This window comes from Electrona antarctica (genome assembly GCF_951216825.1).
Source record: "Electrona antarctica genome assembly, chromosome: 19".
In the NCBI taxonomy this organism is placed as follows: domain Eukaryota; kingdom Metazoa; phylum Chordata; class Actinopteri; order Myctophiformes; family Myctophidae; genus Electrona; species Electrona antarctica.
Window position 1 is genome coordinate 7,793,308 of NC_136800.1, and position 27,289 is coordinate 7,820,596.

At 44.0% G+C, this 27,289-nt stretch overlaps 3 protein-coding genes across 6 annotated transcripts; 1 reads left to right on the forward strand and 2 right to left on the reverse strand.

The window, feature by feature from the left end:
* The first annotated feature begins 812 nt into the window (after window positions 1–812).
* Window positions 813–7,033, forward strand: LOC306912362 (insulin-like growth factor-binding protein 3). Of its 2 annotated transcripts, XM_079488523.1 has the most exons (5): window positions 813–1,229; window positions 2,127–2,380; window positions 3,346–3,465; window positions 5,710–5,845; window positions 5,888–7,033. In XM_079488523.1, exons 1-4 carry the CDS (start codon window positions 857–859, stop codon window positions 5,833–5,835), a joined length of 873 nt encoding a protein of 290 aa, XP_079344649.1. In that variant the 5' UTR covers window positions 813–856; the 3' UTR covers window positions 5,836–5,845; window positions 5,888–7,033. The 2 variants fall into 2 exon arrangements, with proteins under 2 accessions (XP_079344649.1, XP_079344648.1); XM_079488522.1 differs by having other exon boundaries at window positions 5,710–7,033.
* Window positions 7,034–8,292: 1,259 nt separating this feature from the next.
* LOC306943810 (insulin-like growth factor-binding protein 1) lies at window positions 8,293–9,707 on the reverse strand (the record flags this gene model as incomplete). Its single annotated transcript, XM_079530335.1, has 4 exons — window positions 8,293–8,421; window positions 8,757–8,885; window positions 9,050–9,189; window positions 9,350–9,707. The coding sequence occupies 4 exons, from the start codon at window positions 9,705–9,707 to the stop codon at window positions 8,293–8,295; spliced, it is 756 nt and encodes a 251-aa protein (XP_079386461.1).
* Window positions 9,708–11,062: 1,355 nt separating this feature from the next.
* LOC306912356 (uncharacterized protein) lies at window positions 11,063–21,664 on the reverse strand. 3 transcript variants are annotated; one of them, XM_079488509.1, is made up of 14 exons: window positions 21,417–21,664; window positions 17,105–19,057; window positions 16,313–16,399; window positions 16,117–16,221; window positions 15,887–15,994; window positions 14,855–15,127; window positions 14,122–14,214; window positions 13,920–14,030; window positions 13,625–13,798; window positions 12,379–12,888; window positions 11,611–11,703; window positions 11,389–11,520; window positions 11,302–11,327; window positions 11,113–11,212 (listed from the first exon to the last, which is right to left on the reverse strand). In XM_079488509.1, the coding sequence occupies exons 1-12, from the start codon at window positions 21,435–21,437 to the stop codon at window positions 11,404–11,406; spliced, it is 3,645 nt and encodes a 1,214-aa protein (XP_079344635.1). In that variant the 5' UTR covers window positions 21,438–21,664; the 3' UTR covers window positions 11,113–11,212; window positions 11,302–11,327; window positions 11,389–11,403. The 3 variants fall into 3 exon arrangements, with proteins under 3 accessions (XP_079344636.1, XP_079344635.1, XP_079344637.1); XM_079488510.1 differs by lacking the exon at window positions 11,389–11,520 and having other exon boundaries at window positions 11,063–11,212; window positions 11,302–11,334; XM_079488511.1 differs by lacking the exons at window positions 14,855–15,127; window positions 15,887–15,994; window positions 16,117–16,221; window positions 16,313–16,399.
* Window positions 21,665–27,289: the final 5,625 nt, after the last annotated feature.

The window sequence follows — 27,289 nt, forward strand, 5'->3', positions numbered from 1 at the left end:
CACACACACACGCTACTTTTGCCTGGAGTCATATGGCTCCTTTCTCACATGGCATCTCAGGCTGTGACATTCTGAGAAACACTATGTGGTTTAAATAAGCACAGGTAAAAATAAGTCAGGAAATGAATGGGCGGGGAAGGGCTCGTTTTTAATATCTCCACTGCTGACCACTGCATTCATCTGAGAATCATGGCCAGCTTAAAGGAGAGATACCTTCTAAAGGTAGGCTATTTAAATGAGAGAAATACAGGCACTGAGGCACAGGCAATTTGATGCAATTTTGATGTTTTAGCCCATAATAACCCTCGGTTTTGGACTTGTGTGTTTTTCAAAGCAAGGAATATGCATTCTCGGCACATTCTGGTGTTTATTTTACTTTATTTTATTTCTGCAATTTGAGGTGACTTAATGTGTAAGTATACTATTGACAAAAACTAAAGCTGAACAGCATTCCTTGAACTTTTCAAATAGGCTTGTCAAGGATTATTTATAGCACAGACTTATTAGGATGAAATAATGATTACATTGATTTTAATTCATAGTACTCTACGTCAGCTACACCAACAGTGCTATTTCAAGACTTTATTTAAAAACCATGGATAAATACATACCAAGACACCAACATATCTTAATGGTTTTAACCGGAATAACCAAGCAGCAGCCATCCACTCTAAGCAACCCATCACCAGACCGCAAGCCATTCGGGGGGTGTGACTACAGTGGCTGGGTCTATATATTGAGATGTTTTGTTGAGTGGCTTTATGTGAATGAGACAAGCGTCAAGTTACAAAGTCTCACAGACAGACAGTCAGTGTACTCACCTTCCTAGACAATCTACACGTCTCCATTAACGACGATGGACACCTGTTTGAGAACACTTTGCATGACCTTTGTTCTGACATCGTTCTCGCGACGATCAGGTGCAATTGGACCGGTGATACGATGCGAGCCATGTGACGCAGGAGCGCGGCTTTCGTGCAAGCCTTTGCCCAAGGATTGCGCCGAGAGAGTCCGCGAGCCGGGCTGCGGTTGCTGCATGACTTGCGCGCTCGCGTCTGGACAGCCGTGCGGGGTGTACACGGGGCGATGCGGCTCCGGGTTGACCTGTCAACATCAACCCGGCGAAACCAAACCCCTGCAGGCTCTGCTGGAGGGTCGCGGAATCTGCGCAAACGCCACCAGCAAGAAACTAACCACTGGAGCCTTACCTCCGGTCAATGAATTACCAGGTAAGTGTTGCGCATCATGCATTATCTATCAGCCTGCCTGCCTGCCTATATCCTAAAGCTAATTTGGGGATCAACGAAGTTCCAATTTGAATTAAATCGTCTTTTGGGTTGCATTTTTATTTTTAGACAGTAAATGAGCGCATATTTAAACACTTATAGGCACGTGCATGTAAGCTGTGCTGTAGGCTATTGCATATTTTGACAGTTGACTTGATTTATTACTTTTAGCCATGAAGATGATAATCGAGGGGGAGGAGGAGACAACAGTGGGGTGCAGCTCAGAGCTCAGCAGCTCACTAGCCTAATTTGTTTTGGTCTGTTGGAATACTGTAGGTCTTTAGCTGCCTCTAATTTTTTCATTTTGATGCAGGGTGATGTTGATATTAGAATACTCCCAGAGATGGCGTTTTATTCTCTAACATGTAAACTTGTTCTGATGAATTGAAAATGGTGGACCCTATTTGTAAACAAGTGTAAATGCTATGGTGTCGTCCACAGTTAACAGTTTTTGTATTGAGTTGTGCTTGAAATGTACTGTAGGCTAATTCTGCAAACTGTTAATAAATACTTCAATCAACTGGAAGACAATTCACAGAAATTCATACTTTTGGGTTGAAAAGTGATACATTCATAGTTCTTAATTTCCAGTCAAAAATCATAAGGAGAAAATCCCAATCTTTATCCTCTAAGTAATTGATTCTTAAAGTAGATTTTATTTGGCCTTTTGAAAAGAGCTCCACAACTGTTCATTGGCTTTATGGACTTACAAAAACTAACCCTAAAAAAACAGCTGATAGCCTATATTCGATAGCCTATATTCGATAACAACATAAATAATGATCTTGGAAATTGAATTTCAGTGTGCAGCCATGTGTGTGTTTTTTTTTTAAACTTCAGCAGAGAATGTTCAAAATCCAGAAGACCGCAATTCCACCAGCCCTGGCCTTCCAGTCCCAGCCCCTTACAGCACTCGCAAACCCATCGCATTCGCAAGACTGCCACTTCACCCCTTTTTCCACTCATCCAAGACAGAAGTTCTTAGGCGGGAACAGGCAAAGAAAGCCCAGAGCTTCAAAATGGAGGAACTCCCCGGACCACTCAGCACAGACCAGCAGAACTTCTCTTTGGAGACCAAACAGGAGCCTGAGTATGTAAGTACTAGAACCAATATTTTTCCCCCCACAGAGCCTACTGGGGAATGTTTTTCTCCTCTCCCCCATGCGTTTTGGTGTTTGTGTTCTCCCTCTGACTGCGGGTGATGAAATGTTTGGGTATAGCGGTGCTGACGGCGGGCAGGCATTGGCCAGCAGTAGAATGGCACGGCAGCCAGAGTGGGCACGGTGGCCCTGTGGCTGACCTGGGTCAGTCGGTTGTTTGGCCACAAGGCGTCCGCGTGCCGGGCGTACAGAGAGCAAGCGGATGATGGATTGGCCAATGTGACTGCCTGTTTGGAAGCTTGGAAGTCCTGCAGCTATTTTGATCTTCACTTTGGCCAGAGAAGAGAGTGCACACAAGGAATGGGCTTTAACCACTTAAGCCCTATTTTATACTTCATCATACGGCGGTGTCACGTGGTCAAAATAGAGGATATAAATTCCCAAGGCGTCACATTGCAATGTGTTGTGATCTGGTAGATGTGCTAGTTTAAAAAAAAAAATTGAACATTGTTGCCTATAGTAACATTCCCAAAATACTGTAGAATGCAAGCTGATTGAAAGTGTTTTACTAGCTGCTTTGATTAGTGGCTGAAGTACTTGGACTTGAGGCCAACCCTGTCAGCTCCTTCTTGGGGTGTTTTTAATGCACTTCACCTCCCTTTGTGTGAAGTGTTAAGAGTTTTAAGCAGCTTTAAGCAGCTTTAGAAAACTCATAAACCCCCACAAGTTGGCCTGATGAATTTATTTCCAATTAGTCACCTTTTTCATATTGTGGCCAGTGGCCACCGTTGTTTATGTAAGAGCTGTGTTGTGTGGTGCCCCTTACCTGAAATGATCTTGTTGCACCTGTGTTCTTACACTAACCCTAACCCATATATAACACCTGTGTTCTTACAACTTTGTTTATGATTTCAGTGAAATTAGAATTTGAGTTATCATGCATGTTCTTCCTTCTGCAGGGTCCATGTCGGAGAGAGATGGAGAGCATTCTCAACAGCCTCAAGGTCACAGACATTCTCAACCCCAGAGGGTTCCGCATACCAAACTGCGACAAGCAGGGCTTCTATAAGAAAAAACAGGTAATAAAACCAGAAAAAATATATTTAGGCCTACATTTTATATTAACCTTATTCAGGGAAGACCATTGAGAGCATGCTCTCTTTTTCAAGGACGCCCTGGCCCCCGAGTACAACATGATCACAAAACAACAAATAACACAATTTTACATAAGGTGAAATATAGGGGACATTATTTGAATGTCAACCCGACAGACCACTCTTGCACGTCCTCATTAACAAACATCCAGCGCTGCAGTGCATAGAGTGACTCCAGCGCAGCTTAGATTTAGGTCTGCAGCAGCCCAATTACAGATTGGTATAAGCTAGTTGTCCTCCTGTAAGTCCGCTGGTAGTTATTAGAGCCTCATCATTGAAACACCACACCAGTGAGGTAGACCCCAGCCGCTGGCTCTGGAGACAGCAACCACAGGGGCCAAACCCCAGTGGGGCTGTCTGACGGCTGGGTACGACAGGGCCGTTTTACGGGAACCCTCCCAGGGAGACAGACGTCAAGGTGGCCGCCGGCACCCGACGCACTCGCCTCATAATTGCTGGACTTTCGCGAAGCAGGCACAGAAATAGAGCTGCAGCCGTACCTCACGTTCGCGTGGTCCACCCACGATTGGTTTGTAATAAACGAGTGGTTCTGACGCATTCATATGGAGCCACTTAAGGTCTCCCCGCTCAACAGCATCACCAGCGCAGCATTTCTTATTACATAGCAAGTCTCTCCTCCTGCACTAATGGAAGTGTTCTCCTTGACCTGCAATCATCTCATAACCAGCATCCCCACGCCAGACTCATTGTCTTTGTTTATGTAGAATGGACATAGTGTGCCGACCAGAGCCCTCGGGGCGCTGAGGGAGTGGCACGTATTTCATGTCTGTCAGTTTACTTTGGAGGGTTGTGTGACTATCCAAGCTGAAGCTCAAAACATTTCTTATTAGCAGTCAATTTAGGTTTAGAGGAATGCACACAATGGAACTCGGTGTAATTTTGGTGTAAACAGATTCTAGATCTATTGCACTCATGTTTCCTCCATGCATCATTATGTAATGTCTCTTTGTCAGGCGCACATCAAAAAGCGTAATTTTGTTTGTTTATTTACCCGGGGCAAAATGTACAGCATGTGTTCTACTGCTGTAGCAGCCATGAAATAACATTTCATTTAAAATTGTGGACAGACAGTCATCTCACCCCTCAAACTGTGTTCTGTACGTAGCAGCAGTGACTTAGGCCAAAACCACACCAATGATTCGCCATTTCGCCATGCAACTCCTTGCAATCAAAAAGGTTGCGAGTAGTTACATGTAGTTGCATGCAACCATTATCCCCAATGGCAGTTGCAAGGAGTTGCTTTGGTATGCCATGTCCTTTAAACTGTTTTGTTGCAAGGAGTTGCAACTAGTTGCATTGGTGTGGTTTGGGCCTTAGTGGTCTGATTGTAAATCGTAAATTGTAAATTGTAAAATAGATGTCTGGACAAATCCCCCTGTGATGCTGGACAGAACAGGGGCGACTTCCATGCTGATAGGCTTTGACTTCCCTGCGTAGCAGCAGCAGCAGAAAAGCATGCTTTTGCCCTTCAAATGAATGGCTGCATGTTTTACTAGAGTAGAGGTTGACCTTTAGTAAAATTGGCAGTAAAATAACAGCCCTTGGGTTAGCTCCACCGACTCTGTAAGTCATTTGTAGTACCCATAATTTGGAGCTGTGGGGTATAATCAGCAACAGATGATTTGTACTGGCCACTAGCTTCTGAAAATAGATCTTGGTTCTCAGTTGTTCACAAACGGGACTAAGCAAATATTTTACCAGGTTTCTGTTTACCTTTAAGGTCTCTATATGTGTGTGTAACAGGAGGTAGACCATAAAAGCGGCTCAAAATACCACAGCGGGTTGGATAGCCAAGTCTGTATCTACTCAGCACAATCTGGACGTTAATTCCTCTCAACTATACCACTGCTCTGCCTCACTGAGTCAACCGGGCCGTTGACTTTTGTATTGCTTCTGTCGTGTGGAAAATGTCCAAAAACGTCGCTTTTCAAGAAATGGGGGAAAAAATAACTTAAAAAACAATAGGGAAAATAGCAATCTACTAGCTCAATGCATCGCATCACGACTGTAGAATGTAAAATACATTTATGAGCTACAGGATTTCTGCCCAACACAACAATATAGAATATCTAACAGGGATGGTATTGTGTGTCTTTTTGCGTGTTTTGTTCCTCTTTATTCAACTATAGTCCCTTCTTTCCTTCGCAGTGTCGTCCATCCAAAGGAAGAAAGCGAGGCTTCTGCTGGTGTGTGGACAAATATGGACAGCCGTTGCCAGGATTTGACGGGAAGGACAGAGGAGACGCCCAGCACTACATCTCAGAGAGCCAATAGAACTAGAGAAGTAGGGAGAGAGGGAGACGGGGAGGGAGGGAGGTCTAGAGAGAGAGAGAGAAAGAAAGAAAGAGCCAGAAGTACTGTAAACACATTGGTAGAGATGGAAGATGTTGGAAGCGAGGGTCAAGAGATGGCTCAGCCAGGAAAACATATGGCTGCCATGTTATCTGTGTGCCCGTGGGACCCGGCCTTAACCGAGGCGGGACAGAGAGACAACAGCGGGAGATCGCAAAGAGGAAAAAAAAGGACTCCTCATGCCACAGACATTCTCCCCCTTACACACGAGTGCATGTTGGGATGTATTCTTTATAAGCTTTACGGGTCAAGACAAGCCCCGGTCGGCCTCTTAAGAAGGAGACACACTTCCTGATTAATGTTTTTGTTTTAAATCTCAGAAGCCCTGGTCTGATTATCACACACTTGATTCCAGAGACTTTTATACTTGTCACAAACATTGATCGGAGGGCTCTACATTTACGCACAATTATGTGGCACTATACACGTGTGCATGCTCGTGATGTGTAATCGTATTCGTATGCTTGTGATTGTGTATTGAGTGCATTTGTTACGATTTATTGTGTGTGTGTGTGTGAGAGAGTGAGAGAGAGTCTTTACTCTTGAGTGCTAGCAAGGCAGACATACAAGGTATGCTGTATAAAAAGTGTCTTTCTCAATCAGGCATATGAGTGCTGTTGAGGCCAGGGCCTCATGACGGGGCCTTATGATGCAGCGCAGTGCCTCAGCTGTTGCATTTATACATTCTTAATTCTACGCGAATGGGTACATTTCGCAAAACAATTTACTTAACGGTCACTACCTGCTCCTCGCAGATCGTTCAAGGGGAGTTGGACATGACTGGTTCTGTGCAGCTCGATACACAGCAGTGCGTGTACACTTGTTATGCTGGCGGGATGTCGAGTAAACAGAGGACATTGCCCATAATCAATACTGTGGTCATTGTTTTGTTTCTGTCCGTTTGCATAAGCTGAATCATTGAGATAAAGGCTACAAACCGTTATCTTACCTGTGTGCACCCTTTCATTGGTTAGTGTTTTCAGTGATCATTTTGGATCACGTGCAAGTGCCTAAGTGTAGGCAAATATGCTGTACTGTATGTACTGTATGCTGTACTGTATGCATGTACAATGCAACCCTCAGAGGTCTATTTTCTATTAATAAAGGCAGTATAAACTGATGTTTTGACAGTCTCTGTCTCGTCTCCTAGCTGCTGGTGGAAGGATGAATATGTACACACGATCATATGATAATGACATTTATTGTACCTGTACATCCACACTATTAGAAGATAAATATGTACACTTTGGGTCCCCCCCCCCCCCCCCCCCCTCCAACAAAAGTAATAGCAGCATTCTTGGCAGAAACAAGTAGGCCTATACTGTACATGACCTCAACATAAAACAACAGTATGAACCCACTGAATCATAATAAATACATTCACACTGAGAGAACATAAAAGACCATCATCATCATCATCATAAGAAAGACAGAACCAAACAAACAGCCCTATGATGCGAGGACCGTGGTTGTGGAGAGCTACCAGCGAAGGGATCCAGTCAGTGAACCTTTGCTAAACCTGTAGAGCTGCAGAGCCCCAGTAGAGGTAGACAAATTCAGAGTGGCCCGTACCAAACCGCACAGTGGCTTGGATGAGCCCTGATATGTTTGTGCTGGGCCGTCGTGCGCATACTTGCGGCACTTGAAGTATTTCCCCCAATAGCCATTGAGGAAACGTCGAGGAATACTTACTCGTACGGTAACTACGGTGTCCCGCGCCAAAAATATCAGCTCCACAAGCTGCGACGAGGTTGTGAGCTTGTAGATCGGTATTTTGTGGTGAGGGACGCTGTCGTACGACTAAGTATGTATCGATCTCGAGATACACTACAGCACCGTATGAATGAGTAGCTGTGTTGTTTTGTGTAGCACGCACAGCACTCCCTTGAATTATTATTCAAACTGAAATGGGCTTGGCAAAGCTGGAGACCTGTGGTCTCAAGCAGAGGAGTTATTTAGTCAGAAACACAAATGTACAGTATTTGTGCCCTATTTACAAAAAAAAAGCAGGCAAACATTAAAAAACAAAAAACAAAAGATTACAAATGGGTCGTGCTGGACAGCATATACCAGCTTTGAATAAATAACTGTTGATGCGTGCACTTAGTCAAAGGTACACGTCTTAAATAGGATTTTATATTGTGTGCTTTACTGCTTGTGTATACGTGTGTGCCATTTTGTCAACTTGTGTGTGTGTGTGGGTGTGTGTGTGTGTGTGTATATATGTGCGTGCGTGCGTGTGTGTGTGTGTGTGTGTGTGTGTGTGTGTGTGTGTGTGTGTGTGTGTGTGTGTGTGTGTGTGTGTGTGTGTGTGTGTGCGTGTGTGTGTGTGTGCGTGCGTGCGCGCCGTGCATTTTGTTGGCCAGCAGTGTCCATGCTTCAGTGAGTAACTTCTTGGTGACACAGCGCTGAGTCCCCCAGCAGGTCACTGGAACCCGGGATCTTCTTCCCGTTCCAGGAGGACACACACCAGCAGCGCGCAGGCCGTCCGACCAGAGAAGACTCACACTGGACAGACAGACAGACACAAACAAACGCATGAGGGCATGGTCCATATTTGTTATTCAACCCATTACAATGCAAGGCCGATTCTACAAATGCCTTCTAAATCAATAGTTCTTAAACAATTTCGGAATTCAAAATTCAAAACACTTAGCTAATTAGAAAAAATTTGCTATATCTGCTATAAAAAAATAGCAGATGTACAAGCTTGCAGCGCGGTACGAAGTAGCCAATGTATACAATCTAAAATGACAGATGCTTTCCTGGTTTTATTTGGTTAACTCTTGACTGTACACCATTTGTGTGCTGTAATATGTTGCAGTTTTGATATAGTCGCTCACCTGTTTGGACTTGTAGAAGCCATGCTTGTCACAGTTGGGTAGGTAGAAAGTGGTGAACTTCTCTCCTAGTTTCTGCTGAGAACTGGCTATCATGTCCAGTGCTGCGTGGAGTTCTACATGACAGGGGCCCTGAGAAAAGATATAGACCGTTAAAGCTCACTGGGCGAGCCAGATTATGTATATTATGCTAAATGCATAAGCACAATTAGGCTATGGTTGACAGAACAACAACATACAAGCTAAGAATGGCATTTTTTAATTAGTTAAGTTGACATATTCATGATGTTTCTCACCTGCTGTACCAGTTTGGTGAGGATAGCGTTGACTTTAGCCTTGATGCTCTCCTGGGCGTCGGGATTCTGTGGCTCTAGCGGCGCGTTCAGCCCCAAGAGGTAATGCAGAGAACCGTGGTCAGGGACTCCGTCAGCTTCCTCTGTGGAGGTCAAACAAAATAATAGTTAGCAGCGTCCAGAGGTTTGTCTTTGAATGTCCAACACAGTGGCGGTCACCAGTCTGAAACATTTCTAAGAACACAGAAATACGTGTGTATATAAAGGGGAACCCCTTCAAACAAATGGGATTTTTTTTTATACCGTGGCCCTGGTCCTCAGTGCAGACTCCCTGTCCTCTGGTAAGGGCGTGGAGAGGTCTGGGCTCCCCGGGTCTGGGAGTGCAACGGAGCCCCTCGGAGCAGTGGGCCGTGTGGACGCCGCAGGACGCCCCTTCCTCCAGGGCACAGGCCATGCAGCAGCCGCAGCCCGGCTCCCTCAGCACCTGCTCGCACCCCGACGGGATGACGGGACACTGGTCGAGCTTGTCCTGCGTGCAGAGCGCGCAGCGGATGGGCTCCGGGCGCACCACCGGTGACGTCCTCACTACCGCCAAGAGGGTCAGAGGCACAACTGCCACAACAAGCACCAGCTTCTGATTTAATCCAGAGATTCCAAACATCTCCAGGTCTCGGGTAAAAGTTGTTCCTTTTTGTTTCTGTTGGAATGGGGGTTTTGTAATCTAAAGCTGCCGGCTGTCGTTTTCCTTCTGAAGTGTTTTCCCCCGAAACGACTATTTATACAGCGATCTGGCCTCCAGCGTGGTTAATGTTTGACACGGGGAGTAAAGATATTAAATATTTTTGAAGCCGCTGTAATGGGTGGATGACCCTTGCATGAAGTACGTGCAGGCTTGTCAATATTTACTCAGGAACATAAAGTCAGTAGCCTACATCAAAACAGATTGTTTTTGGATAACATTGACGGCGCGTAATCGATGACTGCATCCTGCAACGTTGTGGCAACTGTCACAAACCATTTTATGAAAATGAATCAAATAAAAGGGAAAATACATGAGCCTTTATATTCAATGATTTACTGTATAAGATATTAGTTATGGTTGAACCATGTAGTGAATGATACTCCAATTGTTAAGTAATTCTTCATTTATGCTCCATACGACTAGTACTGTATTAAATCAGGCTTGATGCTGATGTGCTTTTAATAGGCACCACTTCATAAATAAAACCCAAACAAAACTACATTATTTGTCAGGTGTTCGAAGGTCAGTCAGACACAAAAACAAGATCATTCCCCTTTAGCATTGCATAACCCTGGTATTATGGATCCTGTACAGCGATCATAACATGTTTGTGCAAAGCAAGTCTGTAGTAATTGGTTGTGTCGTTGTTGTAGTATTTATAACGGCTCCATCTGGGCAGAACTCTAGACACCACTACACACTGTATGCTTAATGCACACAAGTGCCATGCACAACATGCCTGGCTGCCATTTGGCCCCATGATGTCACTCAATCCAGTGATAGGCCTACAACCTGTTTTGAGCCCCAGTTTGATATGCATTAGGCCATGGACTCCCACTTGATACAATTTGTTGTTGTTGTTGGTTTTTTGAGTGGTGTAAACCACTCCTACAACTGGCTTTGTTAGTCTGTGCAGAAAAAATGAGCATGGTTGCTACGGTCACCCAGTTCACCCGGGTGTGATTTCATTACGTCAGAGCTGATTTCATTACGTCAGAGCTGATCAGGCTATATAATACCTTACACCACTCAGTTCACACGGGTGTGATTTTTATTTTCCTTTATCTGGGAACCCAATCTACACTATAAAACCCTCAGTGCTTATTTCACTGTGTACATATGGTCCATTTGGACCCCTGGTGTGCCCCGAACCAGACGTTCAGAAACACTGGGTCAAATTTATACCCGACATTTGACCCTTCTAATCTAGGTACTGTTGGGGCATTGTTTAATACCTGCAGCAATCAACCATATTCATTTCAAGTGTAGCCAGTTTTATAGGATTTCTTTATTTAATTGTTATCATTTCTTATCAAAGAAAAATGTCATGTTTCTGATTTGCCTTATTCAATGACCAACTCGTGAGTTGTTGCCTCCTCAATGTTGACCATCAGAGCTCTCACCCATGTGGGAAAGAGATCCACCTGAGAAATTCAGGCAAGAAAAGTTATACAGAAGCCTCGATTTCTTATTCTAAAACATCTTAAACATCAAATATATGACTGGTACTCACCTTCTTTCTGCGGCTCTTCTTGACAAGAGAACTCTAAATAAAGATAAAGAATAATAAAGTATGTGATAAAGAATGTAGTGATATTTGGAGTATTTGTAACAGCTATCTGGGCAGAACTCTATCGCGATCAGACGCCATAGTTTCCAGCTTCTCATGGAAAGAGATGGCTGTGGACTCCAATGGGTCTGAGGAGTGAGAGCGCCAAGGTGGTCTCTGTCCCTGGAATGGTGCATAATACTCATTCATTTTCAAACCATCAGGACTTGGCAGAGCTCAAGACAACGTACATATCTTATTACTGGTACTCACAATAGGACGTCCCCTTCTTCTTCTCTCCTGTTGATGTTCTACAGTCTCCACTGGTGGGATGCTGTCCTCATCCTCATCCTCTATCACGGACAACTTAAATAAGATAAAGAATGCAGTGATATTTGGAGTATTTGTAACAGCTATCTGGGCAGAACTCTAGACACCACAACACACCGTATGCTTAATGCACACAAGTGCCATGACATCCCTGGCTGCCATTTGGCCCCATGATGTCACTCAATCCAGTGATGCAACCCTTTTTGACCCCCAGTTTGATATGCATTAGGCCATGGATGGACTCCCACTTGATACAATTTGTTTTCATCTCTGGGACCCACAATCTACACTGTAAAACCCTCAGTGCTTATTTAACTGTGTACATATGGTCCATTTGGACTCTTGCTGGGCCTGAAACAGACGTTCAGAAACAATGCACCCCCTGCTGGGTCAAATTTATACCTCAGAGTGACATGGGTGAGGCCTACACTTGACCTTTTAGGTACTGTTGGGGCATTGTTTAATAATTTATTGATTTATTAATTTCAAGTATAGCCAGTTTGATAGGATTTCTTTATTTTACTTTTTAAAGAAAAAAAAAGTTTCTAATTTGCCTTTCTCAATGACCAACTCTCAATGACCAACCTCGATGTTGCCCATCAGAGATCCACCTTGGAGGGTGAAAATATTGATGAGAAATTCAGGTTAAGAAAAGTTATACAGAAGCCTCGATTTCTTATTCTAAAACATCTTAAACATCTAATATATTACCTTTCTGCGTCTCTTCTTGACAGGAGTCCAGAAGTCACTGTCCTCTTCGCCTTCTGCTGTGTCCACTGCAACGCTGGCCTGTTGGTCATCTGCTGTGTCCACTGCAACGCTGTCCTGTTGGCCTTCTGCTGTGTCCACTGCAACACTGGCCTGTTGGCCTTCTGCTGTGTCCACTGCAACGCTGTCCTGTTGGCCTTCTGCTGTGTCCACTGCAACGCTGTCCTGTTGGCCTTCTGCTGTGTCCACTGCAACGCTGTCCTGTTGGCCTTCTGCTGTGTCCACTGCAACGCTGTCCTGTTGGCCTTCTGCTGTGTCCACTGCAACGCTGGCCTGTTGGTCATCTGCTGTGTCCACTGCAACACTGGCCTGTTGGCCTTCTGCTGTGTCCACTGCAACACTGTCCTGTTGGCCTTCTGCTGTGTCCACTGCAACACTGTCCTGTTGGCCTTCTGCTGTGTCCACTGCAACACTGTCCTCTGGGCCTTCTGCTGTGTCCACTGCAACTCTGTCCTGTTGGTAGGCCAATCACAATTATTGCAGATCCCCTAATCTAGCAAGAATCTGTCAGCACCTCTGCCTTAAACATGTATTGTTGTTGTTGGTAGGAATAAACACAGAAGCACCCGGAGCCAAACTGAATTGCAGTTTCTACACAAAAAACGAGGTAGTGCCCCCACCAAATGGGTTCCCAGATTGCAGGTCTACAAGCATTGACATATTGTAGTTTGTAGATCGGCTGTTTCCGCCATTTTTGAAAATCTTTTAAAGTATAAAATTAAAATTATATGCATTTTTTGTTTGGCCATAGTGCATAGGTACCGGTCATTGGCTGGGTTTCCCGAACGCATTTAGTGTAAGACTTGTAGTGCCGCACATGCTCAGATGCCCTCTAGGCCGCACACCGAAGCCTGTGAACATAGACATTGCGTGCATAGATGTGCCACGCAATGGTGAGTCCTACACTTGACCTTCTAGGTACTGTTGGGACATTGTTTAATCATTTATTGATTTATTAATTTCAAGTATAGCCAGTTTGATAGGATTTCTTTATTTTACTTTTTAAAGAAAAAAGAAATGTTTCTAATTTGCCTTTCTCAATGACCAACTCTCAATGACCAACCTCGATGTTGACCATCAGAGATCCACCTTGGAGGGTGAAAATATTGATGAGAAATTCAGGTTAAGAAAAGTTATACAGAAGCCTCGATTTCTTATTCTAAAACATCTTAAACATCTAATATATTACCTTTCTGCGTCTCCTCTTGTCAAGAGGCCAGAAGTCACTGTCCTCTTGGCTTTCTGCTGTGTCTACTGCAACGCTGGCCTGTGTCTCCACCGAGATGCTGCCTTGATGTTGGTTTTCTTCTGCGTGAACCCTCTCTCTGGAGGAGGACGCACTCTGCCTGATGGAGGACCAACTCTGTGGGGATTTCAAACAGCAGTGCCCTGATAAATTCATTTTACACTGACTGGCCTTTGGCAAAGTTCAAAACAATATGTTATCATTCGACCTTTATTCCTCAAGTGACCCCTCTCCTAACCTCATGCTCCGGAGTCTCGCGATCAGACGCCATAGTTTCCAGCTCATGGAAAGCGATGGCTATGGACTCCAATGGGTCTGAGGAGTGAGAGCGCCAAGGTGGTCTCTGTCCCTGGAATGGTGCATATAGACTCATTCATTTTCAAACCATCAGGACTTGGCAGAGCTCAAGACAACGTACATATCTTATTACTGGTACTCACAATAGGACGTCCCCTTCTTCTTCTCTCCTGTTGATGTTCTACAGTCTCCACTGGTGGGATGCTGTCCTCATCCTCATCCTCTATCACGGACAACTTAAATAAGATAAAGAATGTAGTGATATTTGGAGTATTTGTAACAGCTATCTGGGCAGAACTCTAGACACCACAACAAGTGCCATGCACAACATCCCTGGCTGCCATTTGGCCCCATGATGTCACTCAATCCAGTGATGCAACCCTTTTTGACCCCCAGTTTGATATGCATTAGGCCGTGGACGGACTCCCACTTGATACAATTTGTTGTTTTCATCTCTGGGACCCACAATCTACACTGTAAAACCCTCAGTGCTTATTTAACTGTGTACATATGGTCCATTTGGACTCTTGGTGGGCCCGAACCAGAAGTTCAGAAACAGTGAATCAATGCACCCCCTGATGGGTCAAATCTATACCTCAGAGTGACATGGGTGAGTCCTACACTTGACCTTTTAGGTACTGTTAGGACATTGTTTAATAATTTATTGATTTATTAATTTCAAGTATAGCCAGTTTGATAGGATTTTTTTTTTCCCTAATTTTTCTCAATGACCAACTCTCAATGACCAACCTCGATGTTGACCATCAGAGATCCACCTTGGAGGGTGAAAATATTGATGAGAAATTCAGGTTAAGAAAAGTTATACAGAAGCCTCGATTTCTTATTCTAAAACATCTTAAACATCTAATATATTACCTTTCTGCGTCTCCTCTTGACAGGAGAGGAGACGCCAGGAGGCCAGAAATCACTGTCCTCTTGGCCTTCTGCTGTGTCTACTGCAACGCTGGCCTGTTGGTCATCTGCTGTGTCCACTGCAACACTGGCCTGTTGGCCTTCTGCTGTGTCCACTGCAACACTGTCCTGTTGGTCATCTGCTGTGTCCACTGCAACGTTGTCCTGTTGGTCATCTGCTGTGTCCACTGCAATGCTGGCCTGTTGGTCATCTGCTGTGTCCACTGCAACTCTGTCCTGTTGGTAGGCCAACAAAAAAGAGGTAGTGCCCCCAGAGAATGGGTTCCCAGATTGCAGGTCTACAAGCATTGACGTATTGTAGCTTGTAGATCGGCTGTTTCCACCATTTTTGAAAATCTTTTAAAGTATACTAAATGCATTTTCAGTTTGGCCATAGTGTTTATCAGTACTGGTCATTGTATGTGTATATAAGTTATCTGTCATATCTTCCCTGTGCAAAAATAATTTGATTTTGATTGATGTTCTAATGTCCAATGCTAAGAACACAAATTGTTAAAGATGGAGTGCCACGATTTTTTCCACCCTAAAACATGATCATCAGGTATTATTATAATATAAGGAGGAAGAACTTTTTCCAAAAAGTGTACAGTATTTGTTAAAATCATGCTTTTATGTGGACACGCCCACCAGTTCATTAAGTATGCATGGTTTGCCTGGTGGGTGGTGATGGGTGGTCATCCACCTGAACTGAAGCCGCACCCACAGCTGTAGTTGTATGATAAAGGGGAGGGGTTAGGGAAGGGGCTGATAATGTGATGTCACTATACTGTTTATTTCATTGGCCCGTTTGACTGTCAAGGGTTCAGCCTCCAGGAAGAAACCCTAAATACAAAGTTAATACACCATTGCACATATAAACGACTCCAGGGTGTCTAATGAAGTACTGTCACCTCATAGACACATGAAAAACTGGAAAATTGTGGCACTCCATCTTTAAATCGCAATTATTTGTAACAAACAAAATGACAACAGTACCTGTTGGTCTTCTGGTGTCTCCACCGAGATGCTGCCCTGACGTTGGTTTTCTTCTGCGTGAACCCTCTCTCTGGAGGAGGACGCACTCTGCCTGATGGAGGACCAACTCTGTGGGGATTTCAAACAGCAGTGCCCTGATAAATTCATTTTACACTGACTGGCCTTTGGCAAAGTTCAAAACAATAATGTGATCATTCAACCTTTATTCCTCAAGTGACCCCTCTCCTAACCTCATGCTCCGGAGTCTCGGAATCAGACGCCAGCTCCTCATAGAAAGAGATGGCTGTGGACTCCAACGGGTCTGGGGAGTGAGAGCGCCAAGGTGGTCTCCGTCCCTGGAATGGTGCATATAGACTCATTCATTTTCAAACCATCAGGACTTGGCAGAGCTCAAGACAACGTACATATCTCATTACTGGTACTCACAATAGGACGTCCCCTTCTTCTTCTCTCCTGTTGATGTTCTACAGTCTCCACTGGTGGGATGCTGTCCTCATCCTCTATCACGGACAACTTAAATAAGATAAAGAATGCAGTGATATTTGGAGTATTTGTAACAGCTATCTGGGCAGAACTCTAGACACCACAACACACCGTATGCTTAATGCACACAAGTGCCATGACATCCCTGGCTGCCATTTGGCCCCATGATGTCACTCAATCCAGTGATGCAACCCTTTTTGACCCCCAGTTTGATATGCATTAGGCCATGGATGGACTCCCACTTGATACAATTTGTTGTTTTCATCTCTGGGACCCACAATCTACACTGTAAAACCCTCAGTGCTTATTTAACTGTGTACATATGGTCCATTTGGACTCTTGCTGGGCCTGAAACAGACGTTCAGAAACAATGGGTCAGATTTCTACCTCAGAGTGACATGGGTGAGGCCTACACTTGACCCTTCTAGGTACTGTTGGGGCATTGCTTAATACCTGCAGTAATCAACCTTATTAATTTCAAGTATAGCCAGTTTGATATAGGATTTCTTTATTTTATTTTATTTAAGTTAAACGCCATGTTCCTAATTTGCCTTTCTCAATGACCAACTCATGAGTTGTTGCCTCCTCAATGTTGACCATCAGAGCTCTCACCCATGTGGGAAAGAGATCCACTTTGGAGGGTTGAAAACATTGATGAGAAATCCAGGTTAAGAAAAGTTATACAGAAGCCTCGATTTCTTATTCTAAAACATCTAATATATTACTGGTACTCACCTTTTTGCGTCTCTTCTTGACAGGAGGCCTCTGGTCTTCAAAGTCACTGTCCTCTTGGCCTTCTGCTGTGTCCACTGCAACACTGTCCTCTTGGCCTTCTGCTGTGTCTACTGCAACGCTGGCCTGTTGGTCATCTGCTGTGTCCACTGCAACACTGTCCTCTTGGCCTTCTGCTGTGTCCACTGCAACACTGTCCTCTTGGCCTTCTGCTGTGTCCACTGCAACACTGTCCTGTTGGCCTTCTGCTGTGTCCACTGCAACACTGCCCTCTGGGCCTTCTGCTGTGTCCACTGCAACACTGTCCTCTTGGCCTTCTGCTGTGTCTACTGCAACACTGGCCTGTTGGTCATCTGCTGTGTCCACTGCAACACTGTCCTGTTGGCCTTCTGCTGTGTCCACTGCAACACTGTCCTCTGGGCCTTCTGCTGTGTCCACTGCAACACTGTCCTCTTGGCCTTCTGCTGTGTCTACTGCAACACTGGCCTGTTGGTCATCTGCTGTGTCCACTGCAACACTGTCCTGTTGGCCTTCTGCTGTGTCCACTGCAACACTGTCCTGTTGGCCTTCTGCTGTGTCCACTTGGTCTTCTGCTGTGTCTACTGCAACACTGGCCTGTTGGTCATCTGCTGTGTCCACTGCAACACTGGCCTGTTGGTCATCTGCTGTGTCCACTGCAACACTGTCCTGTTGGCCTTCTGCTGTGTCCACTGCAACACTGGCCTGTTGGTCATCTGCTGTGTCCACTGCAACACTGTCCTGTTGGCCTTCTGCTGTGTCCACTGCAACACTGGCCTGTTGGTCATCTGCTGTGTCCACTGCAACGCTGTCCTGTTGGTCATCTGCTGTGTCCACTGCAACGCTGTCCTGTTGGTCATCTGCTGTGTCCACTGCAACGCTGTCCTGTTGGTCATCTGCTGTGTCCACTGCAACACTGTCCTGTTGGTCATCTGCTGTGTCCACTGGGATGCTGTCCTCATCTCTGTCTGTTGTCTCCACTGGGATGCTGTCCTCATCTCTGTCTGTTGTCTCCACTGGGATGCTGTCCTCATCTCTGTCTGTTGTCTCCACTAGGATGCTGTCCTCATCTCTGTCTGTTGTCTCCACTAGGATGCTGTCCTCATCTCTGTCTGTTGTCTCCACTGGGATGCTGTCCTCATCTCCTGCTGTCTCCACTAGGATGCTGTCCTCATCTCTGTCTGTTGTCTCCACTGGGATGCTGTCTTCATCTCTGTCTGTTGTCTCCACTGGGATGCTGTCCTCATCTCTGTCTGTTGTCTCCACTAGGATGCTGTCCTCATCTCTGTCTGTTGTCTCCACTAGGATGCTGTCCTCATCTCTGTCTGTTGTCTCCACTGGCATGCTGTCCTCATCTCTGTCTGTTGTCTCCACTGGGATGCTGTCCTCATCTCTGTCTGTTGTCTCCACTGGGATGCTGTCCTCATCTCTGTCTGTTGTCTCCACTGGGATGCTGTCCTCATCTCTGTCTGTTGTCTCCACTGGGATGCTGTCCTCATCTCTGTCTGTCTCCACTGGGATGCTGTCCTCATCTCTGTCTGTTGTCTCCACTGGGATGCTGTCCTCATCTCTGTCTGTTGTCTCCACTGGGATGCTGTCCTCATCTCTGTCTGTTGTCTCCACTGGGATGCTGTCCTCATCTCTGTCTGTTGTCTCCACTGGGATGCTGTCCTCATCTCTGTCTGTTGTCTCCACTGGGATGCTGTCCTCATCTCTGTCTGTTGTCTCCACTAGGATTCTGTCCTCTTCTCCTGCTGTCTCCACTGGGATGCTGTCCTCATCTCTGTCTGTTGTCTCCACTAGGATTCTGTCCTCTTCTCCTGCTGTCTCCACTGGGATGCTGTCCTCATCTCTGTCTGTTGTCTCCACTAGGATTCTGTCCTCTTCTCCTGCTGTCTCCACTGGGATGCTTTCTTCTTGGCCATCTGCTGCGACCTCCTGTTGGTATAGGCCTGTCACAATTATTACAATTCTACTTTTTTTGAGGGGCGCTATAGCTCCTCCTATGCACAGCTTTGTGCGTATGTCTGTCTGTCTGTCTGTATGAGCACGCAACGTGCTCATACAGCTGATTGGCTGAGCACGGAATGTGATTTATGATGTATGTATGTATGTAAGAGCGCCCCTCACCTCACACAAGTGTGATTTTTTTAATGTGGACACACACACACACACACACACACACACACACACACACACACACACACACACACACACACACACACACACACACACACACACACACACACACACACACACACCATATTGACCCAACTTGTCTCCAGTTTACACACTTTAATAAGCATTCTCTATCAACCGTCTCAATTGGGGGTTTTTTTGGGGGGGTTTTAGAAGTTAACTAATAAATGATACGTAGCATGCAGAGTTAGTTCAGTCAGATATACTCGAGGGGTTTCATGCTCAATTGGGCGCATACATATACTCAAGTCAAGGGGTTAATATGCTGCATTACTATGAGCCTGGGCACACTTTAGATTCCATGCGTGGACAGAAGAAGCTGTGTTTTGCGTCATTTCCGTTTTTTTATAGACAGCTGGTGGATGGAAAAGAGGCTCCACCCACGCGGCAGGTTGCCGCTGGGGCAAGCTTTTCCGGGAATCTGGCCGACGCGGCAACCTGCCGCGTGGGTGGAGCTTCTTTTCCATCCACCAGCTGTCTAAAAACCCGGAAAAGACGTCAGGAGTCAGCTTCCTTTGGCCGCGCATGGAATCTTAGATGTGCCCATACGCCATACCCTATGTGGGTGTATTCAGTGTGTGCAAGACCCACATGTCATTCGCTGATGTGGCAGTCAGCTGACCAATTGGGCAGGGTATTTAAGCTCACTGGACTGCATGCTTCTTCCTGCCTTCCTTCTGCTTATGGTTCCTGGTTGTTGTTATGTGATGTTTCCTCCCACCACCACCGGTGGGCTCTGTTATTTATGTTCCCTGTGGGGGGTTGTTATTGTATATCAATCTCCCTCCCTTAATGTTTAATGATGGTGTTTAATTGTGCCGAGCAGGGAGAAAAATGTAGCAGAGCTGAACGCCAAGACAAAATATCGGTTAAATCTATTTGAGTTTTCTGACTGAACTATTCATAATTTGAATATTTCAAGCTTGTGTAAGGAACATAATTTGTTCCAGTTCAGGCCTAGCACTAGAAGTATTAAAAGGAGCACACTGTAGTGTAGAGTCGCGACTCGCGAGTATATGCCATGCTGACAAACTGCTGATTCATTTGTATTATAGATGGTTTTATGTTGATATTGTGTTGGTGTTAGGCTGGAATTCTCTCCCTGTTAAGCCACTGTTGAAGTCAGAGTGAGGCAGTTGGACAGAGGAGGAAGGAAGGACGGACTTGGACTGGAGCAGAAACCAAATGGACCCCATTGGAAAGGGATGTAAAAAAAAACCCTCATGCACAAGACACTTTAACCTGTTGTATCGGCTTTTAATCGTTGGAACTTGTGGCAATTTAATGACTGCAATCTACATCTGATCTTACAGTGCTTTTAATGACTGCCCTGGACAGCTCTGAAAGAGACCCCCCTGCCCACCTCCTATAGAGGGTATGCGCGTGACATCATCATCAAACCAGGAAGTTATGCAGGAATGCCTACCGAGTGGCTAAAAACTACTTTCTGGCCTTGACAGCCCAGCCATCCAAACAGAGAAGTCATCTCTAATGGCATTAAACGACATTAAACAATGTTAAGCTCACTTTGCCTGTCACTTTGCCACTCGATTTCCCATTAACTTTATGCATGCGCATACCCTCTATTGAACATTGAATTGATGCATGCCCTTTCCCGATGTTCCACTGCCCTGTACTGCAGTAGGCGTGGTTTTCTGGACCCACTGAAAAAATCGGCCATTCATTTTTCCCAGAGATTTACAGAAATATACACATAAATTATTCTATGCCTACAATCAAGCCATCCAGGATCCTGGTGAGTCATGACCATAAAACCTTTGATTCTGTGAAAAAATATGTGGGTCCAGAAAACTGCACAAAATAACATTGACTTTGGACTTCATTCTTGCCTCACTGTGTGGTTTTGTGTGGTGTGGTGTCTCTCAATTTTGGTCACATCTTAGAAGTAGAACTGAAGCCTTTGGCTTATTTGATTGTTTCATTGTTCACACTACTGTGTATGACCACATGTACACCACAAAAACAATTAAAGTAATATAATAATAGGGACCCCCGACCCTAGACAAGCTCTAACATGGAATTGTAGACATTAGATTTAGTTTGATTCGATCAGGAGTCTGTTATATTTTCAACTTACATTTGGCTGCCCAATATCCATGATGTTATTTGTGGTCAACTGTCAAGGTAGATCAGATTTTCAGTGCTCCTGAACCTTCAGTAACGACTTAAGTTAGATCAGGTGTGCAGGCAGGCAGGTATGGGCAAATTGGGCATTGCTATGTTAAGTTAGATCAGGTGTGCACGGGCACTGTCGGACAGGTAGCCTAAAATGTAGACGCGTAATCGTAGATGTATTGATCGATTTTGACATTTTCAATCTGCGAGATACACGTCCCTCCTCACCTCCTGTCTGGGGACAGTGGACACTGCAGAGACACCATTTCATGCATGTTCGGAGTTGCTGCGTCTGAAAAGGTGTCTCTGCAGTGTCCACAGGGGGAGGGGACTCGATCAAATAAATGTGTACTTTGTGTAGCTTGCTATACGCATTTCCTTTATGCTCCGCCTCCGTGCGAAGGTGTGTTGCGCACAGAGAGCTGCCGAGAACAACAGACCTCTAAGCTCACAACGGTCACATCCGCGACGCGATGTGAGCTTGTCAGTGTTCTTGACTTCTCTGCGCAGAGTGCGCGCGGTACCGTTGAACACAGGCCAGACCAGAGGTTGAATGAACAGAAACCAGTGCTCCCCAAAACAAAACAGGTTTGGCGTCGGGGATCTGTTCATGAAAGCGGCACCTGTGAGTGATTGATTGATTGAAAGTGTTTGTAGAATGGATGTGCAGTGCAACACAAGTTCAGTCACTGTCTAACCTTGCATTACATAGGCCTAATTGCACAACTAGAAAAGTCTATATCTACTAATACAAATCTTGTAGAATTAAAAAAAAACTTTTGCTAATTTTGCTTTGCCGAATTGCCGGTAAAAATCACGACTAGTTTTGGCCCAGAACCAGAAGGGTATCCTTTACTATACAGACATGACGTGTGTAGGCCTAATCATGAATGACCCAGTTTATCTAGTGAGTCGTTGACCCCTTTCAGGGGGAGTACGTGTTGTTTGTGAAGATCACCCTATCATCTTTTACCTTGGATACCCTTCATTGCTTCATGGAAAACTAGCAGACTTCACATAATAGCAGCTGCATTGGTTCTTCAGAATATTCACTAGGCACTACTGTGATGTTTCTTCAAATAATAATAATAATGATAAGGATAAAATTATATGTTTTTGCAATGCCTTTCAGTTGAATTACGGTATGTATAGTGTTAAATGATAGTCATTAGGCCTACAGAATGATACTGGCCTATGTTTAGAATTTATTTTGTGATTGGAAGCCGAAGGTCAATCTGGTCTGTATGGTCAGCCTTGACACAGTTTCAGAAAACAAAAGAGACATGTTTATGCCAACTGTACCATATTTAGACAGTGTTCAAGGTCAATTTGCCAACATGACAAGGGCAACCCCCCCCCCCCTCCCCCAGTGCTCCTGAAACCACTGCATATTATCACAGTGACTGCATACACATTTTAATTATTATCTATTACTCTTATAAGAGTAGCCTACCTCAAACAACAATTGCCTGAAAAAGTGATATGCTATACAGTGTACTCAATGGAATTCTGCATAGTCAGATCAGCAATATGAATTTATGAACTATACAAATGCATTGTAATAGCATTTATCACCTCGTATATATTTAACTTCAGGGGAGATAGTCCTTGGCAGTAACACAGTAAATTGTTGTTTTGACGAAGAAAATCACACTAAATTACCTTCAGAATCTCTATGTGAAAATAATATCTTCAGAATGCTGAGTGCAGCAACCACAATGACATGTCAGTTTCAAATCAACACTTTTCAAGTTGTGCATGGATGAAAATGATTTCCCTTCACTTTTACAACATTTTATAATAAAGATTGTCATAGTTAACAACAACCCTAAACCTATAGTCTCAATCAACAAGCTCCACATTCAGAATAAATCATAATTTATACTTTGTCATATGACTATGGCCCAGAATCCCATTCATTCATTCATATGACTGGCACTTGATAACTATTTTTCAACTGAAAACTTTGACAGGTTGTGAAAAATCTGCATATGTCTAATTTGGGTGAGTGACAGTTACATTTGCCAATATTCATAGAGGCTCTAGCTGTATTCTGGACTTCATCTTTATTTTGCCAAACTTTCCTCAAATTGACATAAAAACAAAATCATTATTCTCAATTTCACCTCAATGTTCTCTATACTGATTTGTATATTATTGGCATCTCCTCTCCTGCATATATTGACATTATTTTCATCATTGCCTTGTTGTATTTTGTGCAAATAAAATACATGATAAAGAAAGGGAATTTGCGTGTTGTTGCAGAGGTCTGCATCCATTGCAAAGAACAGTCCTAACAGACTTTGTGAACTTGAAGGGGAAATGGTTGAGCAAGTCTGCCTCTTTGTTGACTCAACTGTAGACTGAGTGAACCCCTGGCAAGCTATACATCAACGCTGGGAAAACATTGGCCCCTAGTCCATGTTTGGAACATGGTGACATCCTGGTGCCGTGCGTAACTGCTGTGGAAATATACCCGGCGTAATAAACCTGTCATTGTTTGTGTGGGTGAAACACTGATGGTATATAATATAGTTGACACTAAGGCAAAGGGACACAAAATGATTGCATGCAGTCTGTATAATGCATAATTTATGCTCCGTAACCAATGTACAATTGTGTTGCATACTGGAAATAGCAGATGTACAGTTAAGCTCACACAACGCATTGCATTGCTAGTGTCGAATTGTCCTTGAGCCAGACACTGAACCCCTAATTTATCCCGATGTGCAGGTTGGTGCCTTACTGCCTTCGCATGGTTTGCTCCACCATCTGTGTATGAATGTGTGTGAGAATGGGTGAATCATGTAATGCACATCTATGTAAAGCGCTTTGGGTAAAAGTGCTATATAAATGCACCATTTACCCTTTATTATACATTGAAAATAGCAGATTTACAGTACAAGCTCTGTGTGTGTGTGTGTGTGTGTGTGTGTGTGTGTGTGTGTGTGTGTGTGTGTGTGTGTGTGTGTGTGTGTGTGTGTGTGTGTGTGTGTGTGTGTGTGTGTGTGTGTGTGTGTGTGTGTGTGTGTGTGTGTGTGTGTGTGTGTGTGTGTGTGTGTGTGTGTGTGTGTGTGTGTGTGTGTGTGTGTGAGTGAGTGAGAGACTTAGACATAACCAAGAACCATAACATATGTAGGCTAGTGACCATACAAAATAAAAATCATTTAGTGATAACTTCCTGATTCGTACTCTCATACAATTTTTTTTTGCTTCATTTAAAACGGTAACTTAAAAAAAAATAAACACAGGCCTACATCATTGGATATTTTGTACACCAATATTGCATTTATTACAAAATATTCCATAACCCAACTTTACACTGTACAAGATACAACATAGTTTACAGCTTTTGGCTATTTACAAAAGTAAATATCTGCATATCAAAGTGAATATATCTAAAAGGCAGGTTCAATCACTGTAAGCTTATTGTTTTATAAGTAAGGCAAAAAACATGATGAATTTAGACTTTTGCAGATCATGTGAAAAGTTACTCTGTTAGGCTAAGATGGTATCTAGACGTATAACAGAATGATAGAATGGGCCACATGCACATCTGACAGTGGATCTGAGCTCATTCTTCAGAGGATCAGGAGGAATGATAGAAAAGTACCATGAATACGCTTGAAGGTTTAACAACAGCGATGCAATGTCAATGCATGAATGCACGATGTCAGACATTGCACATGTCAGAGTGTAAAGCAGTAGGTTCAGTCTTTCTGTTTCTGTAGAGCTTGTGTGCTTACTATGTTAGCTGTCCCGTATTGTATGGATGATTAAATCAATGGCGTGTGTGTGTGTGTGTGTGTGTGTGTGTGTGTGTGTGTGTGTGTGTGTGTGTGTGTGTGTGTGTGTGTGTGTGTGTGTGTGTGTGTGTGTGTGTGTGTGTGTGTGTGTGTGTGTGTGTGTGTGTGTGTGTGTGTGTGTGTGTGTGTGTGTGTGCACATGTGATGGTGCATGGGTACTGTGTGTACCCCTGTGCGATTACATCTACAGTATATGAAATGACGTGATTGTTTCATAAGGTTTGGCATTAAGACATGCAAATCCCTTGACTCCTTCAAAACTGCTCTCAAAGGGCACCTACGGATGGCTGCAATTCGAAACTGGCCCCCGTAAAATCTGAATCCTTTTTACCTCTATGATGATTTCCTGTTTTTGGCTCTATAGAAGTGTGTATTTGTACATCTCTATATGTGATGATGATATGATGAATTGAACATGGTGGACCCTATTTGTAAACAAGCTTTATGGTGTCGTCCACAGTTAACAGTTTAGTATTGAGTTGTGCTTGACATGTACTGTAATTCTCCAATCTGTTAATAAATACTTCAATCAATCAATCAATCAATCAATCAGAAGGCATTGCTCTGCAGGTCAACACACCTTCCCCTGTACCCAGTACCCACTCTTGACCCCATGACCTCCTCAAAGCCATGGTCATTACTTCCGTGTGTACACTTCATGCGGGCCACACACACATAGTCCAACGTCATCCTCAAACAGGGCAAGGTAACATCAGCAAACATTGATCATGATTCTTGGCTACAATTGATTTCCAACCCAAAAGAGAAATTTGATGTCTCCCAGGGACCCAAACTAGTGAAAATAGCCTATCTACAAGCTCACCACGCAATGCGGTGCTTCGCACTGCATTGTGGGCTATTATCACTACGACTTCTTAAACTTCATGAAATTACTGAAGAAATCATTGAATTTGTCTTGAATTCATGAAAAATGTTGCTTTTTTTTTTTTTATGTTTTGAAATAATAATTCAGAAGAAAATGTGGGTTACAAAAAAATAGAAGGACAAGGACCCATAAAAATGTCTCCGCGACCCCCAAATGGGTCCCGAGTCCGTCCCAGTGTTTGTGAACCAGTGCCCTATACAATATCAGTAAAAAAACATTTGTCTTCAGCTGTACCTTGACATTTTATAGCAACCTTTGTTGACATAATTATGTTTGAGTTCAGTCTGTCACACTTGAGTGATATATCAAACGACGTGCACAGCACCACCGTGGGATATGTGAAGAGTAGAGCTGAAAAGCAGCGGTTGGGATGTTTTATTATTTTATGTTTCAACAGAAAAGCTGAAGACTTGATTGAACTCACTAGTACAATGCGGGGGTGTAGATCAGTGGTTTTCAACCCTTTTCGTATCAGGGCCCATTATTGTATTCGACACTTTGAGCCACGGACCACATTTTGATGAGATTTAGCCTTTAATCTTTAAGACCCAAAATGTAGAATATTTTTGTTGTCATTGTTGGATATGATTTTGTCCACAATACCATGCTGTGTTGATGTTGGTACCATTAGGAGCGATAACAGGCAAATGATCGAAATAACAATGCTACCTACATCCACTAAATGTGTAGACTTGTAAATTAACTGACCCGTAAGGGTCCATTTGGTTTCATTTTACGCTCTCAAGAGTTAAAGATCTATAAGGGTCCATTTGGTTACCAACTCCCCATCATTTAGCTGGGGACCACCTGGAACCCCCTCAAGGACCACTGGTGGTCCCCAGACCACTGGTTGAAAACCCCTGGTGTAGATATTGAAACTCAAGATTCGTTACTTTGGTTTTCTCTCAACACGGGCAATGCTCCTATATATGGCTGTCAACAGTGTTGCCATGTCCGCTTATTCTCAGCGACTACTTGTAAATATTGGTAGTTGCGGGTTGAGGTATTCTTTTTTTTGGGTGGGGGGGGTTCTAAAGTGTAGTGGCTTGTTTCCTAATGTTTATAAACCAGTGGTTCTCAAATATTTTCATTTTCATGACCCCCAGATTAATATGTATTTGTCCACATACCTCCCCATATAAG